This window comes from Paramormyrops kingsleyae, chromosome 16, assembly GCF_048594095.1.
Source record: "Paramormyrops kingsleyae isolate MSU_618 chromosome 16, PKINGS_0.4, whole genome shotgun sequence".
NCBI lineage: Eukaryota > Metazoa > Chordata > Actinopteri > Osteoglossiformes > Mormyridae > Paramormyrops > Paramormyrops kingsleyae.
This window is the reverse complement of record NC_132812.1, coordinates 2,432,501-2,455,066: the sequence shown is the minus strand read 5'-3', so window position 1 is coordinate 2,455,066 and position 22,566 is coordinate 2,432,501. Positions and strand designations below refer to the sequence as shown.

The window sequence follows — 22,566 nt, the reverse complement described above, 5'->3', positions numbered from 1 at the left end:
TCACCATCAAAATGGAATGTAAGCATTTCAGTACTTTAAAAAAATTGTTTTATGAACCATATGCATGTATACAATCTTTGATATTTTAAAAGTTCAACATTTCAAAATGCAACAAGAAACCAACCAACCTGCCAAAAACTGACACTAGCGAGGACAGACTTCTGATGAGTTCCATGCAGCTGCTGAGCTATTATGGTACTGGTTTCTGTATAATAAAATCATCGCTGGAAAATCTGGATGATTTTCATGGATTCCAACATAGACTGACAGGCCTTAACATGATCTTGGGCTGAACAGGTCTATGTAGCCACACATGCACTGAGGTTTGTATGGTCCATAGGTGGAGAGGTCCATCTCATGCAATGGTGAGGATGGCTCTCTCCCTCTTCTTCCTCTTCCTCCTCTTCTCTTCAAAACGGTCAGTGGCATCTGTAAAGAACATCACATCCTCCCTGGCCTCGACTTCACGCTGCAGGTACTGTAGCCCAGCGCTGTTGAAACCAAGTACATCCTGATAGAGAACGAAGAAAGTCAGTATGGGCCTTTCACAAAGGACAACTGCCAGTCAATTCCAATGAGAAAGATTCGCAGTTCACCCCACCAAAGGGTGGTCACAATCCCAGAACTGCACACCCTATCTGAGAAAAGGCTTCCCAATTGCCCACCAATTCTCCTGATGAATCACTCACCCTAATCTCCCGCACTTTGGAGATTGTGTTTGTCCTCAGGTCGTTAATAACTGACAGCAGCATCTGATTGCTGGATATCCTGCCAAAGTGAATTCTGGAGTGGGGGGAAGAGACTACTTATGCATCTCTAATAACACAGCATGATACTTTCATTAGTAGGACTATTACCAGAAAAAAAGAATAGTATACAAAAGTAAACATAGAATACATACAACTACATTCATTTGTAGACTTGAGCATTATAAATATCAAACTACTTACGCCTATGTGACCTTGGATAAACAGCACATGACCACCATATACCTAACTTGCATTTAATGGCTAACATCTGGCTGAACCATGAAAAACTTCTGCAAACTAATTTTAACCCTCTGGGGACGAGGGCATCGTTGGCGATGCCACGTATCTTTCTTGTGTATTTCAGTTCATAACTCGCTGAAATCTTATTGTAGAAACATGAAGAAAAAAAAACACTGACTAAATCCAAATCCATAATCTTCTTTTCAAAGTGTCCATTGTCAGAAGTATTAAAGTTTTTAAAATTAGGTTAAATAGGCAAAAAATGAAACCATGTCACCTTACTTTGTTTTACCTGCATTGGGGGCGTGTAGTACCACCCTCACCTGAAGATCACTATTGGTATTCTAAATAGCCGCATTAGCGCATATTCATCGCATTCAATCGCATTCGCATGGGAATTTGATGAACGCAATGGTGAAACGCGATCCAGATACATCCCCATCAGCCCCATAAAAGGGGGGTATGGGGGTGTGGCCAGCTGTCAATGGCTCATTCATACACATGAAAGCTACTACATATTCAATGAAAGGAGCCAGAAATAGTGACATGGAGTTAGGTTTTTCTTATTTATTTATCCCGCTGAATGTTGCAACTACACCATTTAGTCATCTTCATGAGACTTTGGTGATCAGATACATGGCATCAAAACAAACTTCCACCATTGCTTACTATGAACTTTTATAATGTTTCTGCAAGTGTTCCAAACTGCATTTTGCAATGTCTATACTTTGATGTCAAATTACAAACTTCACATAAATCTGACATATTTACAAAATACACTAAGATTAAGATGAGTTTAATGCCAAAACAAACATATAAGAAATAATTTATTTTCCATGAATTAAGTTTATGATATTGAATGAAATGTGTGACCATGCCCCAGTCAGTGAAAGTGTGTCCCTACCCCTAGAGCCCAGAGGCTTAAACCAGCCCTGGTTCAAATGATACATACCTGAGCAAAAAGAAGAGGCATCTGCAGACCAGCTCAACCTCTAGGCCATCCTGGATGAACCCATTGAAGAGGGCGAGCAGGTCAGGGATGTACTGGAATGGCAGAACCAGAAGGGACACTTCCAGTTCACTGTATGGTTAGAACACAACAAACAACCATCAGCAAAGCACAGCGAGCCAAGTCAAGACTCCCCATTTCATACAAAATCTTTAATAGCTTGTGTAAAGGACACACAAAGTCAGAAAAGCCCTCTCAGTATCAATGACCCAGGACTGGAGAAGCATGAAATGAATCATGTGCAGGTATGTACTATGGGAGAGAAATGGCAAGGTAAGGATATAAATTAATCAGTATTAATGATACAAATTAATGTTAAAAGATGCATATTCGGACTGCTTGCTATGCAAAACAACTGACATTTTAATTTAGACTAGAGCTGTAATGGTACATGCATTTATCACATGCAGTCCGGTTACATTCTACATACAATGAGAGAAATTAATACATTTCTCAACACAGGCAGAACACAAATTCACAAGTAAATGTTCAACATGGAAAACATTACGCTAGCTGCGGCTGTGAGCTGGTTACAGTCAGTCAGAATTGGCAGTTTGAGAATATTTTGCTTTCCCGATATATTACACCTGGACTGGAGAGAGAGTAGTTGACAAGACCAGTCTTGGCTGTTAAACCGAGCTTGGATGTGTTGCTGAAAACACATCCAACATGCCAACTCATTGGAGAGGACATCATGCGAGGGTGTGTACTACTCCAGTAAGTTCATTTCCCCATGGCATTTAAGGAGCTCATGCCTGGAAATTCAGATCAGGCTTTTAAATAAAAAAATACATTTTATATATATATTTGTGTGTGTGTTTTTTTTTTAAAAAAGGCTACGGCTGTTAGGGGTATTTATTTCTACAGATACACAACTGTATTTGGTAGTAGAGAATGCAGGATTTGGACAGCATTTAGTTCATTATGTTGATTATGTTGCAGTTTTATTTGAATGTCTACTTAATTTACATATTTATTTGCAGTTTTGCAAATAAAAAAAATTCAAAACAAATCCTGGTTTTCCCTGCTGCACCAAAATTGCACAAAACCAGGAACTCAAAACCAAAGAGCATACTGAAATGTGAATTTTGTGTGCTGTTACAACCTACTGTTACACAAAACAAAATTCAGGCTAAATAAAAAATATGTAATACCTGGATTTGACTTTTTTTATGATTTCCAGCACATGGCGTGAAGGCTGTTGGAAAAGAAACCAAACAGAAATAAGAGAACAATTCAGGAGTTAATCATGCGTTTCTGTATCTGTATTTACAAGCCATTATGAAACTCCCGGCTTGAAGTTTTACTCACTGTGTTTCCAAAGGCCACAAGGATGGGATTCAGCTTGGGTGGTGGCAACTGGGAAACAAGAGGCCCAGTTAGTACCAGTGTGCAGTGTTGTGCCAGTTCACACTGAAAAAACTAATTCAAAGTTCAGTTTATTCAAATAAAAATGAACTAGTTCATGTTCATAGTTCATTTTTTAAAATTCACAGCTCCAAAAATGAACTAGTTCACGTTCATTGGTTTGTTTTTGTTTTTATTAACATTTTCAACATGTCTTTCTATCTGAACCTCCTTCAGTTTTCTCCTCCTATCTGTCATATACCACAGAACAATCAGAGCCATGAGTTTCATTAAAAAGATTGTTACATTAAAAACCAATTCTGAGGTTGAGAATCTATCTTTCCACTTGTGTCATGTTATGCTAACAGTGAACTTTGTGGTTGTTTTTTCATAGTTTTATACTTTAATAATTTTTTTGTGTTCAGCATTAAGATGAAGGTATTCCCTAAAACTGCTTTGATACTTTAACTCGATGTGTCGTTTCAAATTGGATGCAGATGTGACTGACATCCGGACTTGTTTTTTCAAACCAGGTGGGCATAATTCACATAAAAATGTGTGTTTTTTCTAGGGCTGTCAAAATTAACGGGTTAACGCGGATTAATCCATCATCATGATTAATCTGATTAAAATTTTTAATGCAATTAACCCATCTGCAGCGCAGAATGATTCAAAATCACTGAAATGTCTCTGTCAACCCATTTCAGGTAGTTTTAGTGCGTTCCATTTCCCCTCGGAACTTGTATTCCGAGTCGGATTCCGGAGTTTTGAGGCCGGAAGTGGCTACATGCGCTCCCGTTTCTCGGACATCCGAGAAATATCTCGGAGCAGCACAGAGGATCCCGAGTTCAGAATCCAAGATGGCTGCGCCCTTTATCAACAGAAGGGAAAGTTGTAGTCTTATACTGTTTAAGTACTACTTCTGATTTGTGACTCATTAAATCGGTCGCACACGCTATACCGTCCAACTTATCTGTGGATGTGTTGCTACGGAGTTTTATATGTAAAGCACCGCACGTAATGTGTTATCAACTGATATTGCAAACAATGGCAATTAACCGGGCTAGAATTGGACTTCATGATTAGTTGGATTATTTGTCGGATTTACGGTAGTTCGTGCTAATTCTAAGCGAACGAAGATAAAGACCATTTAAACTGAGGTACCTTAAATTCGACAAGTTGTCCGGCTAAGCAAAAAATCTTGCTTTTTGATATGGGTCCATGGTATTGCCTTCTGTGGCAGATGGAATGCATCCGACTCATGTTCAAGATGTTCAATAAACATGTTAAGTGCATATATATTTCCTTTTTTCTTGAGTCTGTTTGCTCATGCAAAATTAAATGTGATTAATATAGATTAAAAATGAATATTTAATCATGATTAATCAAAATTAATCCACAGGAACCCTGTGATTAATCTGATTAAAAAATTTTATCATTTGACAGCACTAGTTTTTTCCCCTATCTAATTCTACACTGATTTCTTCAAAAAAACAGACTCAAATGTTTAAACAAATTGCCTTCCGCAGAAGCGACCGAACTCGAAGCACCAGCCATACTAGCCTGTAATCGGCAAACTTTAAAACCGTCATAAAACGTGAGCGGCGTTCAGTCTCGCGAGAGCGAACGTCACTCACGTTCACATTCATAATTTGTAAACCGATTCGTTCAGTTCAGTGTTCACAAAAAATATGAATGTGTTCAATGAACACAGTTCATTGAACACTTTCACGCACAACACTGCCAGTGTGTACTTCAAAATGGTGAAAATGCAAGGAGGAGCACATTCAGTGTGATGTGTTAGGTGACCATGCTCTGTCCAGGTGGCCCACCTGCTTCCCTGCTGCCTTGCACGCTGCTTGGTGATCCTCCAGATTCTTGGTCTCTTCTCTGTAGAGCTCCAAAGCCTCCATTATACGCTCTGCCTGGAGGCAAAGACACATTCTGATCAACACACACTGGTCAATATGTTAGTGGTCACCCCAGCCTCCTGCAGACACTCACAGCTTTCACTGTCTCCATGGTTTTCTTCCCAGCAGGACCTGCTTCTCCTGTGGTCTCACCAGGAACCTAGAATGCAGAGTAAATGGACAGTTTACAAGTCCTCACAAATCACCCTTCATATGTAATCCAGATGCAGAGTTTTAGTCAGGGACACAGAGGACTAGAGACAAACACAATTTACCACTGGCTCCTCCCCTTTTGCCATGCTTTCTTCAAACTCGGCTTCTCTCTCCTGGAGAGGAAAAAAATGTGAATGCAAATTAACCGCCTCTCAATGGGGAACACCTTCCTCAGCACATCAAGCCCACCCTCCTCCCCAAACACCCGTTTCCTCTTCCTGCCCACATTTTAACTGTCTTTCTCTGTTCATGCCTCAACACTACCACTGTCTTCCAGTCTCACCATCTCTCTCTCTTCCTCCAAGATGATGGGCTCCCTGGTCCTCTCCCACAGCCGCAGAGACTTGTCATGGGATGATGAGACCAGGTGGTCCCCATTGGGGCTGATGGCCAGGCACCACACCTCTCGGTGGTGGCCCTGAAGCCGGGGAGTCAGGAATTGGGATTGGAGGTTAACACAAGAGAAAGGGGATCAAGAAGAAGTCCAGCACTGTTCAGTGTTTTTAGGTTTATTTTTAGCATATGTTAAATTGCTCATTTTTCAGAGCAAAAATATTTGTGGTAAATTATGGATACATCAGATCCTGGTGCTCAGAAATGGATTCTAAAGTGGAGCATTACCTCTAATGTCTGGATGTGCTCAAACTTGTCTGCATCCCACTGCTTGATCTTCTTGTCCTTCCCGGCCGTAAAGAAGAGGTGGGTTTTAGGTACAAACTGGAGGAACATGACGCTGAAAGGAAGACATTATGAGGAAGGCCTCAGTGAACTGCACTAGTGTTTTTGAAGTCTTTATGAAGCTCAGCTTCAGACAGCCGTTACATCAAAGGGGAAACCCCAGAATGCTACCTGTCATCATGCGCAAACATGGATCGATGGCAGTCTCCAAAGTCTAGACCCCAAATTTTGACATTGCGGTCTGCAGAGCCAGTAGCAATGAGGGTGCTGTCCTGCAGAGCACATGGACACACAAACACTAACTCATTTTGCTATCCACCAAACACCTGAATAGTATTTCTCCTCTAGATATATAACTGCCTATATAATTGTGGGCTGTAAGATAATATGGATGATAATAATGATTATGGAAATTCATAAGCAGAGGCTGACAGGACATCACTCACGTGAGAGATATCCATGCAGAGAACTGGCAGCTTGTGTCCGTACAGCGACAGAGAGAACTGGAGCAGAGAAACAGGTAGCATGTGAATCACCCTTGCCGATACTTGGTTATCTTGTATCCTCCTGAGACCCGACCTATTCATTTATGTCCATTGTAGTGGACATTGTATTTTTGCATTTATTTTTTCACTGATGTTGGGAAACGTATTTATTCTTGTTGTGCACTAAAGAGGACATGCTGTGAAAATAAAATAAATTTGAAAAAATCTAAATTGTAAGATGTCTTATTTCCTCCAAAGACAAATGACCTACAATTGAAGGACACTTTTTTCCTTGGGTCTCAGGAGGATATAGCATGTCACCAAATGACAACAGGTCTCACACAAGAATAATTCACAGAATTATTCAAGGAGGAGCACAATCAATAACACCACACATATTAATTATAGGCCTTGTAGAGCAAGTTGAACATCTGTTTTTGTAAACAAAATGAAGAGTCATGCAGATCCGTTTGGCTGAAGGAGAGGGTGAGGGATTGCACCTTCAGTGTGTCAGCGTAGAACACCTTGACGGTGCAGTCCAACAGGGAGACAGCCAGCAGCCGCTGGTCAGGAGTGTAACGGACACAGAGCACATCCTCGTCCAGCTGCAGCGTCCGTGTGTGCTTCACCATCAGCCTCCTGGTGGGCATGGCAAACACTCACACATATTCATTTCAATAGGCATAACCCTAATCCCAGCTACGACAACCTTAACCATAAGTAACCAAACAAAATACAAGAAATTTTTACTTTTTTGATTACAGTCCGAGATTTTTATAAAACTGAGTTTCCCCTTGCGGGGACCAAAAAAACAGTTCCCACAATGTTAAAATAACAGGTTTTTATCATATTGTAAGGACATCTGGTCCCCACAATGCAATATATACATAACCGACACACATGCACGCACACAGGTGATCTAGATGAGTGTGCTGCTAACATTAGTTATAAAACATCGCTGAGGAGTATTATCATCACAAACCTCCTTTACTTTCCTGGACACTAGGACTGCACCTACTTAATAGTTTGAAATTCAACTTTTTTCTATCATAATATTTGGTTATTCTATAGCCTATTTTTGCTAGAACTTATCATTTAACAGTGCAAAGAAAACTGTTTAATGAAAAGTGCAAAACATGTTTAATGACCAGCACATATTACACAACAGCATATTGTCACTGCAATGGCAGACTGGTCCCTCAACCATATAAATTTATAGAGATGCCTAATGGTTGTTGCAGAAAATGTATTGCCTAAAAAATGCTTCTTCTGAAGACAAAACAACATTGCATATGAGGTATTGTTATTGTGATAAATATAGCCATCTACATGTTTCACACTAGTAAGCAAATGTAAGCTACCTCATGTTGCACGAGGATGTTTCCATTTGGAATGCTGATACTTGCATGTTGTGCATGCCAATGGGTCTGTTGCTGTATATTTCACACTGTGCACAACTACACCGTATTCGTGTGGAAAATGCCAGGCCTCCGACTCATCTGGCCAATGATAGCCGAATTGATATCAGTGCCTACCTTTGGCCCCTTTATCCGTTTCAATCAAAAGCCTGTTGTCACTGCTTCTACTGTGTTAATACAGCCTACAAATGGATTCTGTAATTCCCCCATTATTTAACTTCATGTTTTTTTATACAAAACTATTTTAATTTTCAAATTTATCAAAACTGAATACAGTGGTACCTCGGTTCTCGAACTTAATCCGTTCCGGACTCCGGATCGAATCCTAAAAAGTTCGAGTTCTGATCGAATTTTTCCCATAAGAAATAATGGAAAACCAATTAATTGGTTCCCGGCCCCCCAAATATGTTTTTTTTTTTAGCATTTAAACACAAAATGAACAGGATAAAACAAGAAATTTTTTTCTTAATGGCTTCCAAAACGATAAAGATCTTATCCCAACATTACCCCTGTCCTGCCCCGATCGTCCGCTCCTTCCGTATACCACGCCCCCTTGTTAACCTCGTGTGGGATCCCCATGTGATCAGCTGTTTCTGGTTGTTGTCATTAGTCCTCTGTATTAAGTACGCGTTGCAGTTTGTTTCCCCAGTTCGGTCATTGAGTGCGTTCGACTTGCTTACGGTGCTGGCTTAAAGCAACGCATTCTGATCCTGACGCAATGCATTAAGGTTAGATGCATTGCGACCTCTCACCTGGCCGTACAAACTGGAACCGCCTCCGTGACGACACACCTTTGCCCTTATTGGCTGAAGAGTTTAGTTACACGCATGACGTTTGTATCCCAGGCAGTTCCGATGCGTAATCTGCTATTTCTCCCGAATATCACGTAAAGCAGTGAGAACTGGTTTTCAGTTAATTTACCTGGTAAAATTAAGTTTAAATAAATTACATTAATGCTCTAATAGTACACGTAAGTTAGTGGTTTATTTATTGTTAGTTACTGTAATGTTGCGCTGCTTTATTTGGTTAATCGTCCAGTCTGTGAAGAAGGCATTCAAGTAAGAATTGCATTGTAGTATGACTCATTTCTTGGCACGTACAATTTATATTAGGTCAGCGTTCACGGTTTGACTTCTGATATTCAGATCGAGTTCTAGGTGAAACTGGTTTGTTCGACTTTCAAGAAATTCGAGTTCTAGTGAGTTCGAGAACCGAGGTACCACTGTAGTTGTTCCAGCCCTAATAGATGTATTTATACCAAGAGATATTTTACTGTTTCCGTGATCACTACACATAGTATACATTACAGTGACTATTGCTGCTGTTTACATACAAGGATGTATTTACTCATCCTTCCATTCTTTCATAAAAATTTTACATTACCCAGTACGTGTAGCTCAGCCTCATTCAGGTCAACACAGGGTTACTAGAACTCAGGATTACTCAAAGTGGTACCGATTTACTCAGTATGGACTATACAAAAAACCCACTTGCTACTCCCAGACTCCTGGTCCTTAATCAACTCGAAATCCCAGAATTTCACAGTCTTGTCAGCACCTCCAGTGACAATTCCCCTCTGAACAGAAAAGAAAAAAAAAAGTCAAACTACAGAAATACAGGCAGAACAGGGCCATGAGGCATACAGACTGCTTGGCAAATGGAGACAATGGGCTGCTAAGCATGCACACACTCAGAGTACCTGATCGGGCGAGAGGGCAATGGACCACAGCGCCCCCTCATGGGCATTTGTGGTCTCCAAGAGGCTGCCTGATGCCAGTTCAAAAATCTGGATGTTCCCGCTCTGGGAAAAGACAGTCAGCAGGGTAGGTGATCCTATAGATCATAAAAGCCACCTACAGTAATGATCCAGTGTACTATGGAGATGCCCAGCAATACCTTGGTTCCAACGATGATCTGTCGGTCTCCAGGAACGAAAGCTGAGCAGAGTGCGTACTCACATGCCATAGTGCGGATCACCTGCAGAGTGGACCTGATGTGCAAAGGAACTTCCCATTAGAGCCACAGTTGCCTGACCAACCAGAGACTACCCGAGGCAGCCAGCCAGACTACCCCAGGCAGCCAGCGAGACTACCCGAGGCAGCCAGCGAGACTATCCCAGGCAGCCAGCCAGAGATTACTGCAGGGAATTCTCCACTGATGTAGGTAACCCATTTGACAAAGCCTTAAGTCACATTTCATATGTCAAATTGAACTCTCATAGATTAAGACAACTTATAGCAAAAACCATGAGCCAAAAGTATACTAGTACACATAATAAAACTAACACATATTAAATAAATGAACAGAAAAAGTGTACATTTACTTACAGGCATATGTCACCTTTTTTCATTAGCGCATCCATAACTTCTAAGTATCTTGGATAATTTTTGCATAAGTTAGCTAAGTTGAGAGCTGCCTGTTCCAAGTATCATGGGGTAGAAATGCAAAATTTGCTAATAGTTTTGGGTTTAGAACATAAGAACATATCATAAGAACATAAGAAATTTACAAATGAGAGGGGGTCATTCGGCCCATCAAGCTCGTTTGGGGAGAACTTTACTAATAGCTCAGAGTTGTTCAAATCTTATCTAGCTCTGATTTAAAGGAACCCAGGGTTTTAGCTTCCATTACACTAACAGGAAGACCATTCCATACTCTAACTACACGCTGTTTAAAGAAGTGCTTCCTCAAATTTGTTTTAAAATGTTCCTCCGCTAATTTCCACTTATGGCCACGAGTTCTAGTATTTAAACTAATATTGAAATAGCCATTTGGCTGAACAGCATCCAGACCTGTTAAAATCTTATAGACCTGGATCATGTCCCCCTCGTAGCCCTCCGTTGCATCTTTTCTAAGGCAGCAATGTCCTTCTTAAGGTATGGTGACCAAACCTGCACACAATATTCTAGGTGGGGTCTTACCAAGGAATTCTATAAATGTAACATCATCTCCCTTGACTTAAACTCCACATACCTAGAGATATAACCCAACATTCTATTGGCCTTTTTTATTGCTTCCCCACATTGGCGAGAGTGGGACATGGAAGCATCAACATACACACAGAGGTCTTTCTCGTAATCAGCTACCTTTATTTCAGTGGAACCCATAAAATATCTGTACTTTATATTTCTGCTCCCTGCATGGATTACCTTACATTTATCTACGTTCAATTTCATCTGCCAAGTATCAGCCCAGTCACTAATTAAATATGCCTCTCTGCTACTAGATCAGTATCTGCTACACCACCCACCTTGGTGTCGTCTGCAAATTTAACGAGTTTACTGTATGTATTGGTGTCAACATCGAAGTCTGCACTGAAGAGCACTGATGACCGTTAACCATTGTCTGGCCATGCTCTTTTAAGGATTTTGCATGGCCTGAGTAAGCTGCATCCAACCCAAACCCACCTCTGACTGAGCACCACTCCTAAGCTCTAGTGAGTAAGGTAAGACACAAACCAGGCCCCACCTGTTCCACACTTTGGCTGTGTCCCCCGAGGCGGAAAGCACAGCAATGTTGTCCGAGCTGAAGGCCAGGGTACGTGCATCGGTGCGGTGCCCACTCAGCGTCAGCCGCGCTGTCTTGGTGCCCTGGGGGCTCTTCTCTGTCGTGCTCAGGCTGTATGTCTCCACAGTGTTGTTCTGCAGAAGCAGGGCCACTTTCATCTCTCCATTGGGGGACAGGAGGCAGTCTGCCGATCTGTCCCAACAACAGGGGGTACAGTGGTTAAGGACCATTACCTATCTTCATGATTACTTCAGGCCCCCTAGGTTAACCTATATATAGGGTGTTACAGCTAACCTGATCTTGGAGGAAGCTTTAATAGAGGCCAAGTTTAGAATCTCATCACTCAGCTGCATCTCCACCACCGGCTCCAAAACTTCATCTGTTCCGGCCTGGGCCCTGTAACAGAGGCAATTCAAGGATGGGGAGGTCAAAAGTCATACACTGCGTTTTGTAAGTACATAATACTGTACTGATTTACTTATAAAATGAAAAGGAAAACAGGAAAGTAACTGAAGACCACAAAACAACCTAAATATGGCACTATTTACCTTAGAGAATCAGGTAAATGGCCCCCAAAGCATCCTCCACAGTTATCTGATGAGAAAATGCTTTTAGCTGTTTGAGATCTCAGACACCCCCCCTCATCTAACCTGGCCTTTTTCTTTGCTTTCTTCAGCTTCTTCTCCATCCTCCTCTGCACCTCCTCTTCAGACATCACAGTGAAGACTTCTAATATGGCATCTGTTCCCTTAAGAGAGACAAATGGACCACACTAATTAGGCAACCAATCAGAGGCTTACCCGCTGTAAGATAACCCACATCACTTGGTAACTCACCTAATGACAACCAATCACTGGCCTTCTCCCACCAAGACGACAAACTTAATAACCAACCAATCACATTCAGTGACCTACTACATTTACCAGCATAGCCTGACATGAACTGCTGTTTATTAAACACTGACTGCAAAAATAATTCATGACCAAACCAGTTATTAATGCAATCTGTTTCTGACAATTTTAGATATTACTTCATATCTATTCAATCATACAACATCTGGGGTTTATTTTTATACACACTACAGTGTAAAGACACACAAAAGCTTTCCACATTTCCCTTAAATAATTGCTGGGAAATCTCTTCACTCACATGCACCCCCTGCTGGGATGCCTGTGTTGGTACACACAGTGTAGGAAAACACTGTTAAGGGGCTGTACTCACGTGGCAGAGCAGCACTTTGGCTCTGGGATCAGCTACCAGGGAAACCACCCTGTCCCTGGCTTTTCTCAGAATTGAGCCTGCCTTTTTGCAGGTCAGGATTCTCTAAAAAGGGAGAGGTTAAAAAAGTCTAAACCACATCTATACAGTCACAAATACAAACAACACAGCAATTGGGCAGGTTTCACGGGGACCAGGGAGGTGAGGCCTTTAAAACGCACCTCCTCAGGATCCTCGTCCGGTCCTACATCTCTCTCCTCAGCTTCACTTAGTAGCCCTTTCACCTTTTTCTCCTTTGGTTCCCCGTGCTCCAGCCCCTGAGAAATCGAAGGACCTGTTGCATCATTCCATGGCCCACTTTGACAGTATCAAATCAGACTCACCACAGTCCAAATTTGAATGTGTTACCCAGAACTTTAATATCATTACCTGAATACCATAACCTGAATTTCAATTAAAGAACGCAACTTTGAATGTTTACCTGAACTTATGTTACTTGTGTTATAATAAAAATTCAAGTTCAGGTTGTAAAATTCACGTCTTTTAAATTTGGGTTGAAAGATTCAGGTCAAGAAAATTCAGATTGAGGAAATCAGGTTGAGAAAAACAGTGAAAACATCCGGGATACTCAAAAAAGAGCAAACGAGTATAGATCTAATCAAGCACAATCCTGGATAAGACAGGTCATTTGGGAGGGGATTTGTTCATCCACCACTTTAATATGGTTAATACACATCCACTGCTGCTGTGTGAGCACACATCTTTACTTAGGTGGCCTACAGAAACAAACAGTGATGCTTGACGTGTCTGGTTAACAGCAGTGACTGTGCTTTAAGACCCACCAACACCTTAAAGGGGCAGTTCACGACAAAATAAATATATATATATATTCTTTAGAAATGGTATTTATCCATGTAGATTGTTGTGGTGAGAGTTTCCTAGTTTTGAAGATATCGAACGTGGAAATGTCAGGCTTCTTGCGAATATAATGGGACTGAATGGCATTCTTTCTGGAGAGAATGAAAAGCCAAAAAAATACATTTGAAAAATTCAACAGCAAGGTGAGCTAACAATATTGTGCTATTATTACTATTCACTAAGACAGCATTGTTGCAATTAGTTAATGTTGGTAGCTGATGCCATCCAATACCACTAGCTCACCTAGCAGCACTGAGCTAGCCAACATGAGAGCTCAGTCAATGAGGATGCCATTGATGTTTACACCGACTCACCCTGTCAGAAGCAAGTACACCTGGGCACTATCTTCTGAAAGCTGATATGGATGGTGTTTGGATTTCAGTAGAAAGAAAATAAGTCCTACATGAAACTGCTCAGTATTATCTTGAGTAACTAGGTCATGATTTCTAGCAACATTGCTGCTGAATTTTTCAAATGTATTTTTTTGCCGCTTCGTTCTGCCCAGAAAGAATGACATTCAGTCCTATTATACTTGCAAGAAGCCTGACATTTCTACTTCTGATATCTCCAAAACTAGACAACTCTCACCACAACTATCTAGATCAGGGGTGTCTAACTCCAGTCCTGGAGGGCCGGAGCCCTACGTATTTTTGGGTTTCCCCTCATTTAACACGCCTGATTCAACTCCGTGTACCTCCTTGTGCTAATTACCACACAGCTCTTGAGCTGAATCTTTTGTGGTGGAACATGGAAAGAACTAAGCTACACAGGACTCCGGCCCCTCAGGACTGGAGTTTGACACCCCTGATCTAGATGGATCAACAACACTACAGCTCATCCGAAAAATTTTATTTTCTGATTTTAGGATGAACTGCCCCTTTAAGCTAGTGAACCTCAAAATCACATTATTACATTTTTAGGATTCAGGCAAACAACCTAATTCAAGAGTAGTGCCTCAGGTTCAATGACGTAGCATAAGGGGCTCTACAGAGAGAGTGGCTCTTACCGGCTCCAGGTATCTGATGTCCCAGGCCCTCAGCTCGCTGTCAGCACAGCCCGTGAGCAGCCGCTTCTCCCCATTTAGCAGAACCAGCCCCCACACCTGGGAGACAAATGGACAAACTGGTGACCCAACTAAATCCTACCTCTAGTAGTGGCTGTTCAGTCTGGAACTCCACATATAAACTACAATTCAGACTTGCATTATTCATGAACATCTCCGTTTCCATTTCCGATCAGTAGTGCTGCATTTGCCTCAAAAAGCTCTCAGTAAGAGGAGAGTAGAACTCACCTCACTGCGGTGACCAACCATGGTCCTGAAGCAGTGCTGTGTATCCAGGTCCCACCATTTCACAAATGTGTCCTTTGAACTGGAAAACATTGCATTGGCTGTATTTGAAAAGGATGTCTTTATTTGGGAGCTTTCTGATAAATTTTCCCCGTCAATCTTATCTGAAACTGCATATCCAGTCATAAAAAATTCTTGTAAGCAAAATACAAACTTACAAAAATCATATTGCATTGTTTTTATTTTTTAGCTTGGCCTACACACGTTTACACAACTAAATATGTACTGAAGCAATTCAGGTGGAGTCACCTGAAAAGTTGTCAGTTTAAAGTCCCTGCCTTTAAACAACATGCTGCCTGCAGCCCAAGTTAAACAGTCGAGCAGGATGTCCCATCTGCGGCTCACGCTCTCAGGCACAATAGCAGCACACTACCTGGTGACCAGCAGATTCTTGTCCTTCAGGAACAGCACCTGAGTGATGGCGTCCTTGTGGCCTTTCAGCCGATACAGGCCACACTCGTTAATCACATCCCACACAATCACGTCTGTGTCCTAGGCAGAGGAGTAGGACCCAAGTTTACCTTATAATGCAAGGATTTAAAGACTGGCACTTTCCACCAAATCATTAAAAACTGGAAAGTATGCCGGGCAGAGGAGTAAGGAAAAAACACTGCCAGAAGGCAATACCACTGATGTAAATACTCCAAACCAAAAGGATCATCAAGATCAAAAAACATAACAGTATTTGTCTCATCTCACCCTTGACCCAGTCACCAGCCTGGCCCCAAGACCATCGTAATTTATGGCTGTCACTGCAGACTTGTGGCCGCTAAAGGAGACATTACTCTTGCCACTCAGGAGGCTGAATATGCGGACAGTGCCATCTTCGTAGCCCACGGCAAGGTGTCCACCATCAGGGGACGGGCACAAATTTGTCACTTCATATTTGTTCCCCTGGAGAATCAGGACCTGAGATTTGAGAGAGCTGGGTGAGCAAAACCACTGGTACAGGGTTTCCTTGGTGCTTTGAATCATTCTGCAACAGGAAATGCATGGATAAAAGCTGCAAAATCAAAATATGACAAAATGTTTGCAATATTCTACTTCTGAGTCATGTACTTTGCCCTAATTGCCTCAGTAAAAATACCTGAATTTAGGTCAGGTTTTGGCTTTACATTTTGTATGTTGTGTGAGTGCTTAACGTAGTCCTCACTTTTTCTGCTTTCCGCACATCCCATATGAAAACATGCTCGCAGGCGGCCACGGCGACGTAGCGTCCTTTCTCCCCTCCTCTCATGGTGACATACGCAATGTTGGCCTTCTGGCTTCCAATCACGCCGAACACGGCGCTGGCTGCGTAGCGCAGGTACTGTTTGGTTAAACCCATGGCAGCCAGCCAGGAGTTTGCGCTGTCGTTTATGGAGCAAAGCATAATGGTTTCCTTATTATTTTAATTATTACATGCAAATTCAAACCATAAACAATACCAACCGAATCTCAAAATGTTTTCAACACACGGGCTATATGCATAGCGATTACATAGCATTAGTTAAACTAATTCTAATTATTATCCATATTAACGGTCCTACTGACGATACTTTCGTTTTACTGGCATAACAAAGTATAATTAAGCTGTAAGTCAGAGTTCCCCAATTACGGCCCAGGAGGTCCAGAATCCAACAGTTACCCTGTTCATATACACAGCCGGGGAACTCTGCTGGAAACGAAATCCATCCCGCTAAAGTTTTGGTTTAATAGCGCTATCGCTATATGTTGCAATACTTTCATATAAGACCTTTATTTGTATAAAACACCGCGGCACGATATCATGATAATTTCGTAAATGGCGAAACTTTAAGCGTGTCTTTCACACTACATGCATCGCTATATTACTAGCTGAACAAGTCCATGTGGCGTCTGACTAGGCAGCTTTCTTTGACACGAGTTACCTTCCCAAGCAATTAGTTATGGTATCTACGCTAAAACACATATAAATATGACAGACGTATGGTCGGCAACAGCTGTTAAATTTGAAATTATAATAACATTACAAAATGCTTATAATACAGTTCTATAAACGTACCGGTAAGATACTGCGATCAGGCAGCGTGAGCTCAGGAGAGGAAACAACCGATGAACTAATCACTTTCCGAAAGATCGATCTGCGGAACATGTGAATCATTGTATCTTCATTACTTAAATACAAAAATTCTATGTTATATGTGAGAGTCAGTAATATTAGTCTTTAATATACTCTCTACACCAAACACATTGAGTAGAAAAAAAGATTTCATTAAAATTTCAAGCGTTCACTGTTATCAGCTACTTTTGTCTGAAACTACAGTTTTTAAAGGACAGTCTGTAAGTATACATCATATACAAAAGCGTACAATGTTTAAGATAAAGATATTTTTTAGATTATTGAAAGATAAATATTATTTTAGTTATTTACATTTTCTACAGTATCATAATAATGTGGTATTCCATAATCGTTTTAATATACCTACAAATACATATGACTCTCGTCCGACATCTGTAAGAACTACAATGACAATCCCTAATATTTCTCCTTCCGGAAGTGATGGTTTTGTTGCGAATCAGCTGACATGCAACCGTAGTAAATGTTAACATAATGTGATGAAATCGGTTCAGCAAAATCGTGTCTTATGGTGGTGGGCTGAAAAAAGGGAAACAGTATAGCAAGTTGAAAAGCCGCCATGAAGAAAAACAAATGACTATTTCGACAGCACAACCAAGCCGTCAAGGGATTTTAAATGGTATTTTATTCACTTGTCGGATTATCGATCTTTACACATATTTGAGGAGGAAATGTTGGGATGTTTGACAGGACTGCGAGAGCCCACTATTTGTTGAACGTGATTTTGATTCGATTTTACATTGTCAGGCTCTTCGTATTAAATGAAGATAACCGTTGCATGGTTACTGATTAGTTTATCTGGTATTGCTATCATCCGACGAGCGATTAGTGTTGATTTGTCTAGTTCGCAAAGAAACATTCGGTTTATATCGGAGGTTTTGTCTTTGATGGAGCTCGTGGTGCTGTGAGTTAACCTTAAAGATGTGCAGCCAATATGCTTACAGTCTCATGATGTTTCTGTTACCTGGTTTTCTAGCAGACACACTGTCGTGATATGTCTGCTTTTTCAGTTATAAGCAGTAGGAATAGTATAGATCAAGATGACAGACTAAAGTACTAAAGACTGTTAAGATTTATTTCAAACTTAAAATTGTGTTTCACTGCTGCAGACTAAATCTGGAGTGGATCAATTTGTCTTTCGTGATGTTTTGCAATTATATGTACACAATATTACAGCCCCCATTAAATTCGCTGTTGTCCTATTTCGTAGTATTTGATTCAAAGATCAAAAGTTGTCTCTTTGTGTACAATGGCCACTTCGCACACGAACAGACTCAGGGACTTATTGTGCACCACGAGGCTCGTATTTAAGGTGTCTTTCCTCTTGAACATAAAGTGCACGGAAATTGAACTTGACTGTTTCGTCACGCCGTGTCACAAGACTAGCTTTCATCGCTCTCGGGAAAAGCAGCGCGACGTCGTGTTTAGGCGTAGCATTGAATCATCCGTGTGTACTTTTTATGCCTCGTTGCCATTATAAACAAACTAGTTAACCTGATGGAGATTAAGTGTGCTTCTGTGACGGCAGGTTGAGGGTAACTGAGGAAACTGGGCACTCGATCTGACACCGAGGCTGAAGGCTCAGGTCACGAGAGGCGCCCTGTTCTTGTACCCTTGAGCAAGGTATTGCAAAGTGCATTTTCCCAGTAAAAAAAATAAAAACACAGCATTATGAAACATAGTAAGAATTACTTCTGAATAATGTATATATATGAGCTGGAGGATTTACAATTAACATTTGAATTGCTGAGATTTTGGTGATTTTTGTGCTTTTCACCCCTATGTGTTCTGAAGTATTTTGTGTGGCACATTCCTCTTTGTACATGGGATGTGAGACACTCTGCAGATTGCATGCTCAATGTGTCTCCCATAGCATTCAACGAGCCTTGGGAGGATTTCATGAAGTGATCGTGGTCAGAACATTCAGTTCTCATTTGACTCTGTGCGATGGATCCCTTGGGTGCCCGCTCACAGTTCGTGGATGTCCAGACGCTGCACCGGTGGGACCAATCACAGGATCAGGATGGGGCTGAGGTGGATGGGCCACCTAGTGGCAAAACACGCACCCACAAAGGCAGCTTCGCCAACTGGCAAGGGGTCTTTTCATCACCCTTTCCTTTTCGTGAAGACATCAACAGGAAGATCATTCTGTTGTGAGTCTCCTCTGCTGCTTCCTTGCTTCTCCTGGAGAATTTTTACTAATTTTTATTGGGTTGCTTAGTTTCCACACAGTTCTTTCTTACACACATATGCATGCACACACTGGCATAAATCCTCTTTGCCTGGCTTTGTTGTGTACACTGAAGTGAGATGGTATTAGGACTTATAGCCTAGATAGTATCATGCATTATTTGTATGCAACACTTTCAGTCACAACTTTCAGATTAGATGGAATGCTGAGCTTTGTCCAACAGTATAACTGGTGCAAATTTGTAGGAAAGAAATCCAGTATTAAGTGTTACATGGTTTCATACTGTAGCGGTTATAATGAAACACATTTCGTGCACCACCACCATGTTCAAATTAGAACTGTTATCAAAATAAAAAGTTACCGCCTGATTTTGGTTGCAGATTTTTTTTCCATCACTTCTCTGTGCAGTATTCTTTCCAAAAGACACTGTTGACTTGTCCTTATCACAGGCAATAACATGCCCTCAAGCTATTGCATGTCACTATCAGATTGCCTTGTAACTGCAACTCACGTTAATGCTGTGGTCTTAGCATCCTACACTTTTGGTTGGCATTGTCCATTATAAATAGTGAACTTGAGTCTGACTGTCTGCATTTAACTTCTTTATATATCCTTTGCTTATCCAGCATGAGATTGAGGTGAACCTGGAGTATATACCAGGGAGCACAGGCCATCAGCCAGTGTATATGCTGGACACAATGCCAATCTGTCGCTGGGCACACTTGATTACATACCACAGGAAACTTGGAAATGGACACAAACTGTGAGTTTGTGGGACTGTAGGAGAAAACCTGAAAACAGAAAGAAACTCCACAGACATGGGGAGAAGATGCGCACTCTATGCTCACAGCATCGTGAGGCCACAGTGATACACTGCGTGTAAAGATTTTCAGCTTACCGTATGCTGCTACAGCAGATAAGCCCTCACTGCAGGCTGTTCTGTTTCTGGTTTCCAGTTTCCACTTTTTCACCTCTGTTCCCCTTTCATCAGCTGTACTCGGTCCAGGAGGGTTGCCTGGCTGTATTTCAGGAGCTGCTCGTGGTTTTAATTTCTTGCACTCTGTCTTCTTCCCAGCAATGGCGATATGGCCCTGATGAACTGCACAGCCATCGTCAACACGAGTAACGAGACTTTGTCGGACAAGAACCCCGTGTCGGACAGCATCCACAGGCATGCAGGGCCAGAGCTGAGGGAGGAGCTGCTTAAGCTGAAGGGTCAGCAGCTTATTCTCAAGTTGTAACCCCATCATCCACATTCACACGCTTGTCTTTCAACATTGTTTGCTACTTGGTGTGGGTATCCTGGATGGTAGAACAGTTTGGGACTGTTTGTCTTGTGTGCTATGTTTGTGTTTGATGTAACATAGGGGAGCACATGTCTTATTTGGAGAATGTTGTTTTTTATCATTCCTTTCCTGTTATTGGTTGGAATAACACTAAGGAAATGTTTCTCACACCCACCACTAACTACTCTGCCTCAGGTTGCCGCACTGGTGAGGCCAAGATGACAAAAGGCTTCAACTTAGCAGCGAGATTTATCATCCACACCGTGGGGCCAAAGTATAAAGCCAAGTACAGGACAGCAGCTGAGAGCTCCCTGTATGGCTGTTACAGGAACGTCCTGCAGCTCACCAAGTAAGTCACATGGCACATACAAAACCAGGTACAGGGCAGTGGCTGAGAGCTCCCTGTACGGCTGTTACAGGAACGTCCTGCAGTATGTATAAGCAAATTATGGTTCAACATTTTTGTGTAGATTAGCAGATTCCTATTTTGCATTATTGCAGCAGACAAGCCAAATTGTAACTTCAAGACGGAGTCTCTTATTCACCATATGTACAATTTGGGAGACATCAGCGTATTGAAATTGTTGTTTTGAAGAGCAAGTGAACTATGATATGCAGAATATAAATGAGGAATGAAAATGTATTTCTGTTTTTTTTTTTTTTTCTTTTTTGTGACCAATGCCCAGGTGAAGTTAGTCCTCATGTATCCTACTGATTCCTGTGAACAGGATTTTAACATATGGTCTTTTGATATATCTAGAAATGAAAATCTTTAAATGAATCAGTAATTAAAATAATTTAACACTGGCTGTTTGAAGAATGAATAGGCTGAATCTTTTGCCATTATAAACTCGGGATATTACATGTCATCTTAAACACTCTGTTCAAAAACACGAGATGGAACTGAATGGAGTAATAAGAATTATAACAGACTGCGCTCTTTCTGTTTCCAAGGGAGCAGTGCATGGAATCGGTGGCCCTGTGTATCATTAGCACGGCGAAGAGGGCATACCCGCTGGAGGATGCCACGCACATCGCCCTCAGTGAGTGCCTGCTCACCGGCCCCTCAGGCAGCGCTTAGGACACCTCAGCCCTTCGTCTGGGCAAACTGCTCAAAGTCTTAGCTGCATTTCGGATATGCACCCACCACCTTACTAAGCCACTTGCTAAGTTTACTAGTTAGCTACTATCTAGAACAAGGCATCTCAAAGTCCGCATGCAAACAGAACTGCAAGTTAATCCAGACCCAGCCCATGTACTTCATGAATCAATGTGGTTAACATTAAAAAGACTTAACATGCGTTGAAGTACAATAATACAATGTAGACCCACCACTCCCCCCCCCCCCAATGAAGGACAGTCAAAACAATCAGCAAGCATTATAAATTTCTAAACAATTGCCATTTTTGTTATATATTGTTATATATTGATGTCTATATTGAAGCCTATTGTTAATTCATTAAAGTTCATGACATGCTGTTTCGTTATTGAAAGATGCAGACCTTTTGATCAAGAACTTTGAGAACACCTGATCTAGGCTAACTATGCATTATAAACAGACTGTTGAGGAAGAAAGACAATCTGAAATACTGAAATAAATATGAAATAGAATATAACTTATTGTAGTAATTTATGATCCGAGCTTTTCCTAGTAAGTGCACAAGAACAGGAACTTGGAAATATGCCAAGACTAGTTAAACCATAAAATTAATGACATAAACTGCAAACGAAACAATGTGCCACATAATGTGTCCTTGTGCTAACTACTACGGCAGCCCTAGCCCCTGACTTTTATCCTTCTCTTGCTCCATAAACTTTTTGTTTTGATGTTTTGGAGGCACTTCTGACTAAAGTTCAGGGCAGCAGTAGAGATTGTATGTAGATTTTGGATTTTAAATGAAGTTTGATTCAGTAATTGATAAATAATTGAGTTATAATTGATTTTGTGATG

The 22,566-nt window shown here is 41.3% G+C and overlaps 2 protein-coding genes across 3 annotated transcripts in view; one reads left to right on the top strand and one right to left on the bottom strand.

The window, feature by feature from the left end:
- Positions 1-31: 31 nt before the first annotated feature.
- On the bottom strand, positions 32-17,539 carry wdr3 (WD repeat domain 3). Its single transcript, XM_023837145.2, has 28 exons — positions 17,488-17,539; positions 17,064-17,142; positions 16,194-16,389; positions 15,740-15,949; positions 15,414-15,532; positions 14,984-15,062; positions 14,699-14,794; positions 12,996-13,091; positions 12,778-12,879; positions 12,207-12,304; positions 11,851-11,952; positions 11,518-11,748; positions 9,946-10,039; positions 9,749-9,850; positions 9,540-9,625; positions 7,132-7,270; positions 6,593-6,649; positions 6,318-6,418; positions 6,090-6,201; positions 5,752-5,886; positions 5,531-5,581; positions 5,350-5,415; positions 5,178-5,270; positions 3,310-3,357; positions 3,153-3,196; positions 1,942-2,070; positions 690-783; positions 32-511 (listed from the first exon to the last, which is right to left on the bottom strand). Exons 3-28 carry the CDS (start codon positions 16,365-16,367, stop codon positions 356-358), a joined length of 2,814 nt encoding a protein of 937 aa, XP_023692913.1. The 5' UTR covers positions 16,368-16,389; positions 17,064-17,142; positions 17,488-17,539; the 3' UTR covers positions 32-355.
- Positions 17,540-17,567: 28 nt separating this feature from the next.
- gdap2 (ganglioside induced differentiation associated protein 2) overlaps positions 17,568-22,566 on the top strand; it is a 13,736-nt gene continuing 8,737 nt past the window's right edge. Inside the window, exons 1-6 of one of the 2 annotated variants that reach the window (XM_023837154.2) lie at positions 17,569-17,757; positions 18,667-18,761; positions 19,012-19,291; positions 20,405-20,544; positions 20,811-20,964; positions 21,570-21,658. In XM_023837154.2, coding sequence (XP_023692922.1) covers positions 19,086-19,291; positions 20,405-20,544; positions 20,811-20,964; positions 21,570-21,658 — 589 coding nt within the window. In that variant the 5' untranslated portion in view covers positions 17,569-17,757; positions 18,667-18,761; positions 19,012-19,085. Of the gene's footprint in view, positions 17,758-18,666; positions 18,762-19,011; positions 19,292-20,404; positions 20,545-20,810; positions 20,965-21,569; positions 21,659-22,566 lie in introns of both variants that reach the window. The other variant, XM_023837155.2, reaches the window with a different exon arrangement.

Excerpts from the sequence above, each read along its gene's own strand:
- wdr3 (XM_023837145.2), bottom strand. The coding sequence starts at position 16,367 with ATGGGTTTAACCAAACAGTACCTGCGCTACGCAGCCAGCGCCGTGTTC. Across the intron at positions 13,092-14,698 it reads ACATCAGATACCTGGAGCCG|GGGCTGGAGCACGGGGAACC; the intron begins GTAAGAGCCACT and ends TCGATTTCTCAG. Across the intron at positions 9,851-9,945 it reads AGATCATCGTTGGAACCAAG|AGCGGGAACATCCAGATTTT; the intron begins GTATTGCTGGGC and ends GTCTTTTCCCAG.